The sequence below is a fragment of the Nomia melanderi genome, chromosome 12, assembly GCF_051020985.1.
Source record: "Nomia melanderi isolate GNS246 chromosome 12, iyNomMela1, whole genome shotgun sequence".
Taxonomy (NCBI): Eukaryota; Metazoa; Arthropoda; class Insecta; order Hymenoptera; family Halictidae; genus Nomia; species Nomia melanderi.
This window is the reverse complement of record NC_135010.1, coordinates 10,955,880-10,974,458: the sequence shown is the minus strand read 5'-3', so window position 1 is coordinate 10,974,458 and position 18,579 is coordinate 10,955,880. Positions and strand designations below refer to the sequence as shown.

General features: G+C 44.6%; 1 protein-coding gene across 2 annotated transcripts in view; it reads left to right on the top strand.

Moving 5' to 3' along the window:
• Positions 1 to 18,579, top strand: part of crok (crooked) — a 219,725-nt gene that overhangs the window by 93,934 nt on the left and 107,212 nt on the right. Inside the window, exon 4 of one of the 2 annotated variants that reach the window (XM_031988049.2) lies at positions 18,041 to 18,147. The exons of the other annotated variant lie outside the window; for it this stretch is intronic. Coding sequence (XP_031843909.1) covers positions 18,041 to 18,110 — 70 coding nt within the window. The 3' untranslated portion in view covers positions 18,111 to 18,147. Of the gene's footprint in view, positions 1 to 18,040; positions 18,148 to 18,579 lie in introns of those variants that run through there. 2 annotated transcript variants of the gene reach the window in all.

Below are 18,579 nucleotides of genomic sequence, written 5' to 3'. Positions count from 1 at the left end.
GCCGCGCGAAAACAGCCGGAAAAACGCGAACGTAAGTGGCAAATGATATTCGGGCGGGGATTAACCGGGTCGCGGCAGCTACAGCGGGTCGTGCTCGATCGCGGGGACGGCCTCGCAATTAAACCGCGATCGATCGCCGCGACGTTCCGACGGAATTTCAATTTTGACCAACGCGGGCCCGCGTTTTCACCCTTTTTCCCCCCTTTTTTTCATTAGCGCCCGCCGCTCGGAAAATCGCCCGGCGCTGATTAAACCCGAACGAGTTATGAAAAATTAATGTACCCGTCAGTTTTTACCGGGGTTCTTCCTAATTATCGTGATAATGGCGACGCCGAAACGTATCGCCGGGAAAATGGTCGCGGAAATGATGCAGCTGCGCCAACTTTTTGTCGCTTTTTCCGAGCCGCCATTCGCCCGGTCTGAACAGCTCTTAAATATTTTCGGCTGCACCGAGTAATACATTTTTATGTTGACAGCCGGCCGTTTTTATCGGAGAGGTTCAGCGGCGTGTTTCATTGTGAATAACGCGAAACATCGGCTGAACGGATCGCACCGAACACATGAGACTTTTCCCGGATTTGTTTGGCGATAGGGTATTTTATGTTTTCAAGGACGTTGGACGATGATCATAACATTAAACAACCTTAGAACAGAATGGAACATGTCAATTTTCTTCGATCCCAATGCGAAGGATCCGTCGCAGTCACAAAAGTGAGACGAAAAGTCTAAATTAGACGTTTAATTCACTTTCATCCTCTGAATCATCGCGCGTCCGAAACTCTCATATTTCCCGGAACGGACTCCTCCGAGATAAAATCAGTTCCAGCACCCCGAATCCTTCCATCGACATGACAGCCAGAAATTGGAGCATAATGAACGAACAGGAATAATTAATTCCCATTCACCCGACCAAAAATACCCCGTATATTTCAGAACGCTCCGCTCGCATGCCACGGATAAAATTCGACGCGGGGAAGAACGGGAATTTTTCATTCCTGAGAAATGGATCGTTCGAGCAACTCGAAAGCCGATTTAATTGGAACAGGAAGTTCCGAACTGAAAACATTTAATCCCCCGGTGAAAGGGTTAAAGAACCAGAGCGCAGTTGCAGCGGCATCGAGCCTGTGATGAATAGATCCGCTTCCGGCGATGTATTCGATGCCAGCCAGGTTGGACGGACGAAGCTTGAGCAGAGAACAGTGGACGCTTCGAATCCGGCATTCGGTCGCGTTAATACACGCTCGCACACGCGTGTTAAAGCGGATTGCACGCTGCACACGGAGACCGGCGTCCGCCGAGTTTGGTTCGTTATGACCAATCGTTCGTTTCGCTACGTTTCCCTGTGAACACGCGATTTTCGGGGCCCGTTGTCTCTTCTTCGTTGCCTCTGCTACCCTTCCTGCCTTTTTGCGTCGTCTAATTGCGAAAATACTCAGCTATGCTGCTGAATAACTGTGACTACCCTCGTTACAAACTCCAGACGACGACTTAACAGCAGAATTTGCATTTCTGAACCTGTTTAGAATAAACAGATAGGAATAGAAGTTCTAAGAAGGAATTTGCAATTCCAACGACATTTCGTAAGAAAGAGCTAGGCAATAGTTTAACCATAAGATTTGAAATTCTACTGTTTACAATAAACAACTTAGAGATAGTAGTTGAAATATAACTTCTAACTCCAACGCCACTTCGAATCAAGATGATCTAGAGATAATAATTTGAAGATAAAGCGTTCGATTCGAAGCCCAACTCAAACGACGAAAATTGAAAAAGCTACTTAAATTCTCACTTCTATGGTTTCATCTTTACATCAACACGCGAATGTCAATTTTCAAGTAACACACTTTCCAACAGAACCGCGCATTCAAGAGTGATCTTCTAACGTGTATCTAAACGCGTCGACGGTGTCCCGCGTTTCCAAATTTCGAGCGTACCGATACGAGGATCGCGGCGCGTTACGGGGAAACAGCGGGCGGCGTTTGACGCGGCGCGGGCTATAATTCGTCGTCGAGCCCCATAAAACAGCCGCGCGGAAACGCCGCATAAAAGGAGCGAGTCGACAGAGAAATATAAATTCGCGGTAATCCGGCCGGGGGACGAGCGGAATTTTTCATGCGGCCGAGATGGCGAACGTGTCGCGCGCGCGGAGCAGCCCGGTACGCGGCCGCCGCGCACCGTATTTTCCAATATTTCCGAAAATATGTAAGACATTCGCACGTCGTCCCGCGGCGGTCCACATTTTACGTGCCGCGTGCGCCGAATGACGACCCCGTAAAGAACTCGTCGGGCAAATTCGGAATTATAGGGGGTACGTGTCGCCAGCCCGCGGCGCCGGTGAATTTCGGAGCAGCTATCGGAACAAAGAGCGCCGCGAATTAACCCTTTCGCGAGTGGGAATGCGTGCGAGGACATTTTGGTGAGAGTCATCGGAGAAGAACATTTTCGTGCGTGATAGAGAGTCGTGTGTTGGCCTTCGTGGTATTAAGTTGTACTTTTACGTGTTGTCCATATTGTTTCTTTATCTCATTAAATACATATACATTGTTTCCTAATCCTCTTTTTACTGAAGATCCACATTTTCAATATCTATAATAATAGTAGCCTCACTATAAACTTGGGGGCTCACTATAATAATAATAGCCAACACTACAGTACAATATCACATAACAAGTCACAAGAACCAAGTTTACCTTAGCACCTACTCATTTCCTAAGCTTCGTTCCCGATCATTCGGGTGGTCGAGAAGTATGAGTTTATAAGTCGGCCCTCACGTGCAAACGCCTACGAGGCTCGAACACCCTTAATCACGAGTACCTAACAGAAAGTGTACCGATCACATTACAAAGAATGCACAAGCTCCCAAATTTGTCGATAATCATTTCGACACGCTCGACGTTCAAACAAACGTGGGAAGAGGAATAAAAAGGTACATCCCGAGGAGAGCGGCGTTATTCCCGGGCGCGGTCCGCCGCTGCCTAAAGCCATCGTTTAGCGGCTGTTCGCGAGGCGAGGGAGACCGGCGCCGGATGAGAAAATTGGATCGCTCCCGCGGTCCTCGCGGCCATAGCCGTCCCCCGAACGTTTCCCAGACACTCCGCGTCGACTTTATTCCAACATTTCGCGACGTTATTTTATTTAACCCGCGTCCGACTCCGGCCCGATTGAATTATTCAAATTCCGTTCCCCGTTGCCCTTGACTTCCTCGCGCACCCCTTTCCCGTGGCTCCATCGCCGCTGCACCTCCAGCACCTCACCCTCTCCCCACCTTTACGTCTCCTTTCTCTCCGGAGATTTTCCTTCTGACGATTTCCACGAGCATTTCCATCGGAGTTCTGGCCTCGTAGCTCGGCAAAAGTGGTTCGCCCGTAATGCCGTGGGGCTCTCACACATCCGGGCGAGAGAGGGACGCAGCGAGAGGGTTCTTTCGAACGAAATACGAAGCGTCACGGCAGCCCCGAAGTAGGTGTAGCTTCGTGTAAGATTGGAAAAAGGGGTGTGCACCAGGGACTGGATGCTGTGTGCCTCCGGCTCGACTCTATCTTTCCTTTCTACCCTCTCTCTCTCTCTCTCTCTTTCTCTCTCTCTGCGGGAGGAACCATCCGGCCACGCTGATATTTACTGTCTTCCAACGGTGAATAAGTTTAAATGGTAAACAGGAAATGGCGAATTTAGGATATCGCGGATTGAGGAGCTTTGAATTGGGACGAGCGACTTCGGGCTGGGATTTTTCTTCTCGAAAAGTGTCGATGTGCAGATGATTGTATGTGGATTTTTTATTGCGAGGCTTATTGATGTAATGTTAGTGGATCGGCGATGGTATGAATAATGGATCATTCGATAATGTGTTTAATTGTAGATTAACGTTGCTTGTTTTGATTTATTAATTGTGGATTATGATTAATTCGGGTATTTTGAAGTTATTTGTTGATGCGAAATGTATTGGATTGTAATGATCGTAGAATCGTATTTCCGGGGGATGAAATATACGAGTTTTCTCTAGTTTCCAGAGATAAAACGAAATATTGCGCGCCCGTATCAATCTCAGCTATCAATACCCCGCGACGCAGATTAGGAAGCACTTCCGCAGCACTAATTCCGCGTTACACAGAAATCCATCCTCCGCGTCAAAGCTACCAGCCCGAAAGCCCCGCGTTTCGAGAGACCCGAACGGTTCTCCAAACTACCGCCCGCTGACGCGACTCCGGGCTTAATCCGCCCTAATTTCCACCCTCCAGTGATCCCGAAAGAAGCGCGAAACGTCCAAACGTCCCGAAAAAAAATCCGGAAACTCTCCCCGATTAGCGGAAGTCCAAAAACTCGGATATTTCCCGCGTCTCTGAAAGCTTCGATGAAAAACGTTGCCTAGACCCGATGAAAATCTCGCGACGATCACGATCGATCAGCCGTATCCTCGCGATTTCCAGTTCATAGACTACCAGGATGAACTTCTCGCGAGCAGGAATGCTAGAGGATGTTGTAAAAAGCTCACTGAATCAACACTGGCTGTATAAAACTTCACACACTTCAATCCATCATCCCTAGAAGAATCCATGCTCTACTTAGAGATTAAATCTCAGAGATTAAATATTTAAAAACAGCCAATCGCATACTCCTGCAACGACACTAATAAAAATCGACAAACCCATTATCCAACTAACGTCCACAAACCTAATGTCCACTCTTTATCAAGTAAACACTCATCGAAACGTCTACTCAATCGAAACAATTCCCTGAATAAACCAGAAACTAAAACGTCGAACTTCCTCGTAACGCTGCATCTTCCATATCTCGCGAATCCAACAAAATTCGGCGCGTCCGATATTCCAACAGGAAAATGAATGTTGAAGTTCCGTGAAAGTATCGCCCGAATTCGCGTGACGCGGCAGTCAAAGTGTTAATCCGAAGGGCCCCGGCCATTCATTACCCGAGGAAAAGAGGAGCCGGCCGGAGGAAGTGGCGTGGCCGGAAGCCGGGACAAAGTTTTTCCGACGGCAAATTGAACGCGGAGTCCGGCAGTGACGCGAAATTACGCGAGTCGCTTTTATCGGCGGCCACTCAGCGTGAATCGCGCGCGCCCGTGTTGGGTATCCGCGGGTTCGTCTTTCAAAGGGATTACTTTGCCGCCCGCGCGCGCGCGAGCGCGGCTTTAGTAGGACGTAATCGTGACTCCGGGCCCGGCTAAATATCCGTCTAATGGCCGCCGGCCGGGTTTTCAGCTACTTTTCCCCTTTTGAATGCGAGCCAGCCCCGCGAAGTAGGCCGGGACTATATGAGCCGCCCCCGAACCACCGCCGCCGAGCTGTTCTTCTCTTATGTCGCCGTCCGTCGCCGCGCCAAGGACCGTCCGACATATTAACGTCACGTGTCCTAGACGCTTTAATACGTCAGACTTCGCCGGAGCCGGCCGCGAACTTTCCACCGTGATTAAAACCCCTGACCGCGCTGATAAAACGCGACGGCGATACAGCCCGTAGACGTAGCGAATTAACGGGTCATCCTCGCTTGTCACGCCGGAGCGTTCTTGGTTTGGATTTCGTGAGATTTTTGTGTGTAATCGTTTCACGCGTTGCTTTAGTGTTTGTTGGAGGGGTTTGCATTTTTATGGAATTGTGCTTGGAGTTTTGATTGTTGGTTTTGTTTGAGTAGCGATTTGGTGGTTGGTAGGTTGAGCGTGGTAAGGAAATCTTAGTGGAGGTCCTTTTGTGAGTATTTTGAAGTCAGAATTACAACTCAAAATATGGAAGCTGGTAATAGAAATAGGATTGAGATATTTGAAGCGTTAAGATGATTCGATGATTCAAATGTTTCAATTGAAATCCTCCGTATCTATTCCACGAAGAAATGAAAACCTCTAAAGCTCAAAACATAAAAGCTGGCAATAGAAAAAGGAAGATTGAGATATTTGAAGCGTTGAGACCTCCAACTTTGATTCAAATATTTCAATTGCAATCCTTCGTGTCTATTCCTTGAAGAAATGAAAACCTCTAAAGCTCAAAACATAGAAGTTAGCAATAGAAATAGTATTATTAAGAAATTTGAAAATTTAACACCTTCAACTTTGATTCAAATATTTCAATTGCAGTCCTCCGTGTCTATTCCTGAAGAAATGAAATCCTCTAAAGCTCAAAACATAGAAGCTAGCAATAGAAACAATATTATTAAGAAATTTGAAAAGTTAACACCTTCAACTTTGATTCAAATATTTCAATTACAATCCTTCGTGCCTACTCCACGAAGAAATGAAATCCTCTAAAACTCAAAACATAGGAGCTAGCAATAGAAACAGTAGTATCGAGATATTTGAATCCTTAAGACCTTCAACATTGATTGAAATGTTTCAATTGCAATCCCCCGTGTCTATTCCACGAAGAAGATTGAAATCGTCGATAGATTTCACTTTCACAGACCCGCCTCTCGAAGATCACAGAATTTCCGAGATCGCGCGGACGATATCCTAATTCCGGCCGTCGATTCCGCCGGTAACCGGCGGCCATTCAATTCCTCCAGTATTCCATGGTGCCCGTAGCCCGCTGTCCTGTCACCGAATTCACAAAGAAAGCCCGACGGTCTCCCCTCTATCAATCAGAGTCCTTGTGTGGCGGCACGGTACACACCGAATCCGCGCGCCGTCACACACGGCCGAAGGAAAAACGCGGACGCGACGTGCGGACGGTGGCCCCCACACCCCCATTATTCGAACCGTTGAACGAGACGCGTGCAACGGCCGCCGGTGAACGTTAATTATCGGCGGAATGGCGAAAGGGAATGATTCATGGCCGTCGAACGGAGTGCCTCGCGGAGACACAGGGACCCGTGATCGTGTGCGCGACGCAAACATTCTGTTCCGCGCTTTCCAGTGAATTCCTTCCGATCCGGAACGGTTCCGTCTGTGTTTGCTCGGAATTGATTTTTGAAAAAGGCAAATATTTTATCTTGCTGGGTTGCACGGGTGAGATAAGTAATGGGTGGTACGATAATGATACAATGTGACAGTGATGAATATTAATATAATAGAGTAACAGAATAATGAAATAGTAATAAGTAATGGTATAATGAAGTGAGAAATAAGATATTGTAATGATAGATGATCGTGTGATAATGATAAAGATGTCTAGTACTGGATTTGGCAATGATAATATAATAGAATAATAAAATGCAATAGTCATAAATAGTAGTATAATAAGTAAGAAACAAGGAGATGTAGTAATGATAAATAATAATGTGATAATAATAGAGATACCTAGTATTGAATTTGGCAATGATAATATAATAGAATAATAAAATATAATAGTCATAAACAGTAGTATAATAAAGTAAGAAACAAGGAGATATAGTAATGATAAATAATAATGTGATAATAATAGAGATATCTAGTATTGAATTTGGCAATGATAATATAATAGAATAATAAAATATAATAGACATACACAGTAGTATAATAAGTAAGAAACGAGGAGATATAGTAATGATAAATAATAATGTAATAATAATAGAGATATCTAGTACTGGATCTGGCAATGATAATATAATAGAATAATAAAATGCAATAGTAACAATAGTATAATAAATAAGAAGCTCTAATAATAGATAATAATGGGATAACAATAAAGATATCTACCAGGTTGTCAATAGAAATTTTACTCTAATGTATAATTGAAAATCGATAACGATCAACGAACAATAGCTTCCTCCCAAGGTGAAATAAAAAGATCCTTCATTAACGCACCCAATAAACGGCACACCCTGTGCATATCTCCTCGCGCTCCAGTTATTCCTAGTCGCGTTCCCCGAATCCGGATTTTAATTGCGGAAGTTAACTAACTGGGCCGCTTAAATTCGGTCCGGTTTTCAAAAGCCCAGCTGAGAACACTGTTCCCCGGCGCTCTTCCCGCGGGGGCGAATGAAAGGAGGAGGTGTGAAAAGATAGAAGGCCGAGCCGGGACCAGGCAAACGTTCACGGTCTCCGGAGCTTTGAAGAATTAGGAACGGAAAATAATTAGGGACGACGGTTCGTTTTTCTTGCCCGGAGTCTCTCTGTGAATTGTTTAACTCGCCTCTGCTCGGGAATCGGAGAGTCACCGGCGATTCAAGGGTTGCGCCTTTAGTATTCGAGAATCGCCGAGAATCGTTTAACCACTTGCGGTGGCAACGATGTCAACTCCACAGGATCTCGCACGAAGAATTTTGTCTTCGCCTGTTATATACAGATACTGTAGTATCTAGAATTATTTAGCGTAGGTTAAAGTATTGTAGGATGAATGGTTCGTTGTGCGTGCGTAAGGGCGACCAGGTCGTATTGCGACGGACCGGCGCCGGGATGATTGGAAAATGGTGTGACTGCGTTTAGAAAATCTCGAGTGGCTGAAAGAATGCGAGGAAGAGTGTCTGGAACCGAGCGACTGGACCGCGAGAAAAGCGTGTACGCGACTGCGTGAATTTTGACTATGGACGAAAGATGCGAGTGAGAGGGGTGCAAGGGTGAGAAAGACAGAGCGAATGGGGGTGTGCGTTAAAAGCGAGTGGGAATGCGTGCGAGAAGGACATTTTGGTGAGAGACAGCGGAGAACATTTTTGTGCGTGATAGAGAGTCGTGTGTTGGCCTTCGTGGTATTAAGTTGTATTTTTACGTGTTGTCGATATTGTTTCTTTATCTCATTAAATACATATATATTTATTCCTAATTCTCTTTTTACTGAAGATCCGCCTCTTCAATATCTATAATCATAGTAGCCCCACTATAAACTTGGGGGCTCATCCGGGATCACTATAATTCTGTGTATTAGTAATTTCGTACAAAGTGATGATATTTTAAGATATTTTGGAACGTCACGACGTGCATAGCACGTCTTTCCATCGCAAGTTAAATCATTTCATCTCGGTAAAACGGAGATTTTATTTTTACGAATGATTCAAAGAGAATAACTTACGTTTGAACGTATGCAAATATATATTCCATGTTCCAGTACTCGGTTGTCATTGATTTATCGTTTAATCCAACGTTTGGACACGCCTTTTCGAAAGTATCAGTGATTCCGGTTCGGTTTCGAGAGATTTTTAGGGAATTCTCTCGATCCAGGGAACACGCTCGACGCCTTGCGCGGCCGATGATAACGCTTCGTAGAAGTGAAACACTCACCGGCGGTTTTTTGAATATCGAAACGAATCCGGTGCCCGGCCCGAGCCGGTTTTATTTAAAAATCAACGATACAGATCGTTTTATTGGCGTGACGGGCACCGCCGCAACGGAAGAATGGAATTTATTTGGTCAAGTAAATATTTGCCATACTAAATATTTAAAGCGTGCGGCGTGTACTGTTCCGATCGAGCCGAGTATTCGGCACAGTCGATCGCCGCGGTGTACCGGCCTGTTTATTCGAGAGTTTTCGTATAAAAATACCGAAGCCGAGGATGAACAAACGTTCCTAATTATTCCCCCGCAAACGTGTTGGCTGAATCGTCTGATTAAATTTTGTTATTACTTTGTAATAAACATCCCTTCGCGCTTAAACGAAGAAACAAACTTTTAGTAGAAAATGATAGTTCCTCGTCAAAAACAACATTGCCGTGTTTGTCAAGTAAACAGAGTTCTTCGGGAAACATCAGAGTTATTAAATTATTGGCTATCCCATCTGAATCGTTGCTCCATAAATCTATCGATTACCGAATGCCTTCCTGTGTATTCTGTCTGATCATTCGGCGCTAATTCTACTTACTGAAACTTCTGCACTTGCTAATTCGATTATCTACCATTCAATTGCTATTCAAATACTGTTTATCTAGTATTCAACTACTATTCAACCACTAATTCCAACGATCGCTCTCAACATCGCCTCACGTTAACTCACAAACCAATCAAACACGATCTCCTTCAATTACTAAACATAATAACCACTCATACTTCACTAAAAAGAATATCCTACAATTCAGCATTCCCAAAAACACAAAAATCCACGAATACTATCGTATCGCCTCACGTGAACTCACAATCAACCACAACCCCCTTCAATTACTAAACATACTAACCACTCCAATTTTGTTAAAAAGAATATCCTCGAATTCAGCATTCCCAAAAACACAAAAATTCACGAATAATGTCGTCACATTCGAGCGAACGCTGCACATAGAATAAAAAATCCCAAGGGAATCTTGAACTCCTTTCCTCAAAACTCCAGGAGCTTCCAGAGGACAGTTGAAGAAATTAGCCTCGAGGACGGCCATTACGCAGCGTCTCGATACAACACGCCATTCGAAAGAATGCCGCGAGGTGGGAGCGGCGGCCCCCCTCGAGCTGCTCAGCGCCGCGGGGACGTTCCAATTAAATTGCAAATTAAAACGCATATTTTATTCGAACGTCGCCGGTGCCGCGGGGACGCCGCGCCGCGGCCGCAAGGTAAACCAGGCGAGATGGACGACCGGTGGCGCAGCAGGAATTAAGTTGGCTGGCATCCCCCTTTTTTCGTTCGTGCTCGCCGCTACCCCTCGCCGCAACTACCATTCGACTCGTCGAACGTAATTTCGTCAATGATTCCGCCAAACTTCGGCGAGCCGGGGCCAAATCAAATTTCCACCGCGCGCTGGCCGCGATACGTCGGACCCCTCCGGAATTCCCTGCGGAATGAACTCCCTGCGGCGCCTCCTTGGAACTAGGAAGCGTTCGCGGCTTTTCTTCTTACTATTTGCTTTGTTCTCGGGTAATAAAGCTATTAAGTTAGCGACTCGAGGGCTGTAGAAGTGATTACTATTCGCCTTGTTCTAGCCAACCGAGACGATTAAATTAGGGGATTGGTTCTAGAAATGGTTAGAACACTCTGTTGTCTAACTATAATTACCTGCAAACCGTAAAACTGTTTAGCGAAGTTATTAAGTTGTCTCTAAGATCGACTGCAGGAGCGATTAGAACGAATACTTAGAACAATTATACGATCAGAATATTCTCGCCGATATTCCGAGGAGCAGAACACAGCGACGGAAAACCACCGGCGAAGCAGAGATTCCTGAAACCTAGCCGCGGAAGGAAATCTACGCTCCGAGTAATAACTATAAGTATTAATCCAACGACGCAAAAAATCTAAACCGATCCACCAAAACGCCGTTTCACGTTCGAGTGCCGTTCGAAGACGGAGCGCCGTTCCGGCTCGCGGCAAGAAAATTCCGGGTAATATTCAGAAAAAGTCGCGGCGCATTCCCGCGGGGACGGCCATCGAGATATATCAAATTCTCCAATAATCGTTCGCGGGGACTTCCGTTTCGCCAGCTGGAATTCCTCGTAAACGAGACGCCGCCGTCGCTCGTTCCCTTTACTCGTTACTCACGGCCCGCTCCTCGGGCTTGTGCGTCCCGGCCATGATGGCGGTGGCAGCCATTCCGGTCGACGACGCGCGGCGGACGCCGCTGTCATCCGCAAGCGCTAATGCGGCTGGAAAATGCTAAAGGGCGAGCGTAACCGGCGAGATAAAACCGCGGCTGGTCGTTACTTATTCACGGACGACGCCGCGGATGCGACCGCGAGTCGCGTGCGCGCCGTGAACCCGCGATATCCGCCAGCTCCTCGCTGATTCTCCACTTTTAAATGTTTCACGCGGACCAGGAGACGCGGGAATTGGCTGGGAACTTAGTAACGTTCGCTTTTTGAGATTACGTCGGTCGTCCGGTGCAATTCGATCGCAGGAAACACTCGCGAATCGGATTCGTTTGAGGTTTCGCGGGTGAAACCGAGGTTTCAGCTGTGAGATTTCATTTTTGTTGCGGCAGTTCTTGTACGAGATCAGTTGAAACTGGAAATTTGATGTTGACAGCTTCGTTGTATCTTAGGCGATGCGAAGATTGCGTTTCTGTGTTTCATTAATTTCAAGCTTAACCCTTCGCGGACGAATGTCGGTGTTTTGCTGAGATCAAACTTCGATGTTTCGTATACCGAGTTGCGAGCAAATGATCTATTCGAACAGCAAGGAATTAGTTTCCTTATTTTCTATGATTTTAGTACTTAGTGTTCAATTCAGCAGAATCTGCGAAAGGTTCTGTGGCGACCGAAAAGCTGCCTAACACTACTGGTTTTTTCTTTTTCACTTTCTACCGTTGTAACTGTTCCTCCACGCGAGTCTGCTTCGTACAATCGCTCATTTGGTGACCAGACCCTTGCAGGCTTAGAAATTTTCCACTTTTCATTACACATCTCTTTACTCGCCGTTTCACCGTTATCCTTCTTCTCTAGCTTTCGAATCTTTCCTCTTCTTCTCGATCTTCTCCTACTTTTCCATCTTTCTTTCTTTCTTCAGTATATATTTTCCGACGAGAGTCTAGCGACTCTGATTCTTCTGCGCGCGTTACTTACATCACAAATCTCCGCGACACCGACGTCAATAAACACGAGGAAAGTATTTCTATAATTCATTTTGTTTGTCTTCACCTCCACAGTTTTGTATACAACAATCTTCGTAAAGGGTTAACTATGAAGAATAGAAGCTAAAATCGCCTTGATCAAACTATTCATCTCGAAAGAGTTTCTCCAACAATTCTGTGGCATTTGAATGTTTTATTTTTTAAAAAACAATCTTAAAACTACGATACTACAATACTGCGAAACTCGAATATTCGAAGACCTTCAACCTCTACCCTCCCACACATCCCGAAGCTATCTCCCAATTCCTAACTATGAAAAGAACACAGCTAAAATCACAATTCCCAAGCGAGGGCAATCGGTCAAGCCGGCAAACCGAGTCAAGCGACGCCGCTAAAAGGGACATTCCGCGGGCGCGGCAATGATTACGGCGGCTGCAATTAGAATAAATCTCTAGGCAGCTAATTGCCCTATTTATTCGGGGCGCGGGTCGCCGCAGCCGCGACCGCGTCCCGCGCCAAGGAATCATTCTTGTCGTCGTCGTCTTTCCCGTTTCAACGCGCGCGGATCGTCCGCGGGGGAGCGGCCGCCGTGTTTGCCCGGTTTGATTATTTCGTTCGCGTTGTTTGTCCGTCCGTTTGTCCCGTTGTTTGCCTGTTTGCCGGACAAATCCGTGGTAGCGGCTTACGATTGCGCGGCGGCGGGCCGCGGGGCGAGGAAAGTGGCGGCGGCGGCGGCGCGCTTAAGCGCGACGGGAACGAGTGTCGTTACCGGATGTAATGCCTCCGAGTGCAATTGTTCGTATTACGGCCGGGCCGATGCTGATGGCGCTTTGAACGGTGTCCCCGGTGGATGTAAAGATGTCCTCCGCGTACTCTACCGCCGCCGGGTTACGGCCACGCTCAATGGACTCTCCCAGCGGTGAGTTACGCCCGTGCCCAGTTTGCGGTTGGTTTATAGGTTTAAATAAAATTAACGCCGCCCGAAGTAATCGGGACACCCAGGTTCCGGGGTCGTTTGGCCGGGATAATTCTCTGGAATTCGAGTCGCGCCGGTCTGTGGGGCTAATGAAAGTTCTGATCGTTCTTTTCGTTCTGATTGCTGACTACCGACGGGACGACTGGAATCGTAGGTTTCGAGGATTCAGGGAAATGAGTTTCTGGGACTTCTTTCCATGGTTCTTGGTTTGGGAATGTTGAACAGTGTGGAGGAATAATGGGGATTGAAGGTTGGAGTAATAGTGGGAATAGGTTAGAGAGGAGTCAGTCATCTATGACGTTTCTGTTACTTGAAGACAATCGTAACATGCAAGATAACCGGTGTCGAATGTTTAACACGTTCTATGCTTATGAACTACATTGATTTTTTCAATAGAATAATAAGTTATATTCAGGTTTTTGGTAATTTTCATATATTTTGATATAGTTTCTTTGTTTTCACTGTTTTGCAACGTACACCGCTATCCGTGACCGTGTATCCATTAATATTTTCTTACAAAAATTGGCGTGTACCACATGTGGTACACGTGGCACGGAACGTGTTAATAACGTAACGAAAGTCGATAATAGTGCAGCAAGGATTGCAACGCGAAATAATAGACAATGTCCCTGATTTTCATGGACAAGATGTTCGTGACGCTCGACGTGTTAAGAGACTGGAGAACAGCAGGAAGAATGTTGGTAAGACTGAGGAGTAATATCGCAGTACGTCTCAAACACGGAATGCCCCGAGTTATTGTCCAGTTCCGCAGGCTTTACATTTATGCATGAGCGTAGCAGCGGTTTTACATCCTCCAAAGGAACATCGGCGCTACCATTTAGTGCGGTCACGAAGATCGCTGATTTATAGTTAAACAGAAATACTACGGCGTGGATGACTATCAATTTCACCTTTAAGAAGCCGTCACGCCACGTTCTCGACGGCGAAAGGGCGCGGATAAAAATCGATGGCTACCTTTTTATTATCCAACTGTCGCATCGCCGGTCTCCGAGGCGAGCAACGGGATCGAATCGATCCCTATTCTCTTACACACTTCCGAATTCCCTGGCACACTTACCTATGCTGCCCTAATTTCTCTCGCGGTATGATCGAATAAAACAGAGTGGAAAAACCGGAGTACCCCGGAAGCGACGTAACGCGAACAATGAAGCTCCGCGGCGCGGCATCGAGGCTGAAAAATTTTCAACGGGCCAGCATCGGATTCGATCACGGATCATCGAGTAAGCGGCGGATTATGGAGCGCATTTTACGCCGGGCTTGTCGTGCTCGCTCGCTTATCTGCGGGATATAAATGTTTCTATGCAGGCGGGCAACACGCGTGAAAAAATTCGCCATTATACGGGCGGGAGATACGCATTCGATGTCAGCTGCATTCGTCGCTGATTTCTAGCTATTCTATTTTTTCCCCTCGGCTTTTATCTCTTTCACTTTACCTTTTTCCCACATATTTCCCCTCTCTTTCGCTATCTCTCGCTTTGTCCTTCTTTTTCCTCCCATTCTCCCTCTTTCTTCAATTTTCCTCTTTTCCTACTTTATTCTTATACCTTTTTCTCTCTCACTTGTTTCTTCTCTATTTTTTACTGATTTTTCTTTTTACTTCTCTCTTTTCCTACTTTATTCTTATACCTTTTCCTCTCTCACTTGTTTCTTCTCTATTTTTTACTGATTTTCCTTTTTACTTCTCTCTTTCTGTTGCTCTCTTTTCTATCCTTTCCCCTTTCCCTCGTCTACTCCTCTATCCTCTCCTCTGTATAAGGATTTATTTGGTCAATAATAATTTATTTCGTCGTCAGCACAAACTTCGTCTCGATGCAGACGCTCACCAACTGCCCTTGCACCTTTCTTCCTTTTTCGTCGTTCAAAAACGCATCGCAGAGCAGTCTCCCTCGAATACACATACACGCACTCGCATCCTTATAATACGCACGTTGCATATTTCCTTACATCTGTTCCTTCCTATCTCCTGCATTTCGTAGCTTAGTCTATTTTCTCGTCTCTCTCCTTCCCTCGAGTGCACCACGGACACGCGGCGATCCTTCCCGCAGCTCCGTTTCCATTTCAATTTTTCTCGCGAATTCATTGTTTATCCTCCATCTGGTGTCCATCGATCGCTCAACCTCCCTCGCGGAGGAACGAGCAACGCCGCGGCCGAGCTTCGGGACTGCCGCGCCGGTCCCATCCGCCGAAATCGGGATTAACTCGTTGCGCGCTTTAAATAGCGCGAGACGCGGCGGACGCATAAATTTCCGTACGGACCGGGGCAAATTGGATTGCTTAGCCGCCTACTCTCGCGGAATATTTAGACCCTTCGAGGATTTACCGCGCTCGGGAAGTAGGAAAAGTGCGGGGCACGAGGCTCGCCGAGTTCCGTCTTTTCGGGAAAGTTACGATTCGGAGCGAGGCTGCCGTCTGTTTTGCTGCCGGTTCATTGTAGCATTCTCCTGTTATTTATCGCCTTGTCACGGGCCGGTTCCTGCTCTCTTTTCAGGGAAAACGCGGGGAAGATCGAGTGGCAGTTAATAGCTGAACTTTGAATCCTTAAGGGGAGATTTTCTTAACCAGTTAACACGTTCCGTGCCACGGGAACTTCGGTTATATTTTGCTCATGAACTATACTGATTTTTTCAATGAAATAAGTTATATTCGAGTTTCTGCTCATTTTTATATATTTTGATATCGTTTCTTTATGTTTTCACTGCTTCGTATACCGCCGACTGTGGCCATGTATCCGTTAAAAATATTTTTGTACAAACATTGGCGTGTACCGTGTGTGGTACACGTGGCACGGAACGTGTTAAGTGTGGAATTTAGTTTGAAAAATATCTCATTGCGCGCGCAATGAAATCAAATAACGAAGTGTATACTCGTTAAATGGAGGCCAAATGCACTTGAAATGTATCCTAACGAAAAACTGGAGCGAAACGAAGGAGAATTATATGTTTGTCTCAAAAAATGAATAATCCATCGTTGGAAAAGTTAGTATAATTAACCACTTGCGCTGGAAAAATGTGAGACGTTTCTATCCCAAAATTCTCAATGATGTCTTTCACACATTGATAATCTTGTTGCATTACGTTTATTAGATTACTTCGAAGTCACTGTATACAGAATGATTAACAAACAAAATTAGTGTACATATCAGTGTGAAATAGGTAAAAACAAAATTTTTAAAGTTTGTGATGATAATAGGTAAACTGTTAAAAGTTTTAAGATGGCGTGTATACTCGTCACAGTTAATGGTTAACGAGTGAAAATTAGTATTGAACAATTGCTCATCTTAACTATGCAATCTGTAATTATTGAATTAACTTTATGCGAGGAAATAACGAGGAAATGATGATTGGAAGAATGTAGAATCGAAAGAAATGAATATCGTATACTTATCTATGTACTCAGTAAGTAGAATTAGTGGCGAATGGTCAGACATCTATTGAAAGTGACTTTATTCAAACTTTCTTTCTTATTCTTAACTGTCGAAAAATTTTAGACTACTTCTTGAACCACGAATTTTACAATTACCACTTTAACAACAATTTATATATATATTCATAAATATTGTAGTATCGTAATTTTAAGACAGTGGGACAGCGAGTGTTCTAAGGGCCATAAAAGAGGAAGGGACTCATGGAGACGTATTCCTATGTTTTCTTTTTAAATGAAACATATTTAAATTCCATTAATACCTCAATATATATTTATACAACAATTTGTAAATACATATGTCTAAAGGGGATGGAAAGGAATTACAATTCCTATATTTTCTTTCTAAATAAAACATATTTAAATTCCATTAATACCACAATATATATTTATACAACAATTTGTAAATACATATATCTAAAGGGGATGGAAATGAATTACTATTCCTATCGAAAAGGAAGTACTATATAATTCAAACATCTGGGAATGATTTAACAATAGAACTACCGTAATTAAATGACTGCTTTCGATTTGTTTGTTTCGCAGCTATTAATATCTTAAAAGCATTGAATATTTGAAATAATTTTGAAAATAAATAGTTTCACTTGAGTACTACGATGAATATCCAAAGAAACTGAAAATAATCTATTGTTACAATTTTTACAGAGATTACATATCAATCGTATTAAATGCTCGGTAGTTCTAGTGTCGATCGTTTCGACGTCGATGGTATATTATTCCGAGATATCGGAGACTGTTCCGCAAGTATCGATTCCGCAGAAGCGAGTCGGTTTAGCAATATCATCGTGGCCGTGCGTCTTTTACTTTCTGCGGTCGCGGGAACGAGCGGCGCGCGTCGGTTGTAACCCGGCAAAATGGTTTAGGAGGGACAGGGCAGTTAATGGCCGGCCTGCATGCGCAACATTTCCAGTCGACCCTAACAGGTGGCAGTACAATTAAACCGCGTTACGGTTATGTCAGTTGCGTTATTTCTGCCCGGTAGCCTGCGTGTTACGTCTACGCCGGTCGTTCCCGTATTTCACCGGGGACGGTACGAGCTTTACGCGTGCCCGTATAAACGAAAAACGACTTAAGTGAACCCTCCACACCCCCGCGGCCGAGTTCTCGAGCAAATTCTCACTGCGTGAAACTGATCCCTGCGACCCAATGATCGCTCCGCCTCCCTTGGTCTCTCTTCATCGGTACCTACTATTTTCCTTCCTGATCATTAAGTTCGTTTTTGTAGGTGGCAATATAGTTTGATCGTTAAATCTTTGTTTTCAGGTATCCGATGGAACTGGTTGCGGAAGTTACGAAGTTTTATTTTTTATTATTGGTTGCAGTTGAGATATAGTAGTGTATTTGGTTTATTGTTCTGTAGATGTTTGCAGTGAAATATAGTAGTGTGTTTGGTTTATTGTTCTGTAGTTCTATGATTCTATGATTCGATAATTCTACAATTCTACAATTCTACAATTCTACAATTCTACAATTCTTAAATTTTATAATTCTATAATTCTATAACTCTATAATCCTATAATTCTATAATTCTATAACTCTATAATCCTATAATTCTATAATTCTATAATTCTATAATTCTATAATTCTACAATTCTACATTTTTACAATTCTACAATTCTACAATTCTACAATTTTTCAATTCTATAATTCTATAAGTCTATAATTCTCTAATTCTCTAATTCTCTAATTCCATAATTTCACAGCTCTAAAATTCCCCATCCCGACGCTTCCACAATCCCGCAATCCCTCACTTCTCCAGTTCCATCCGCAAACATCCTACAGCCCCAAAATCGATACCCGCA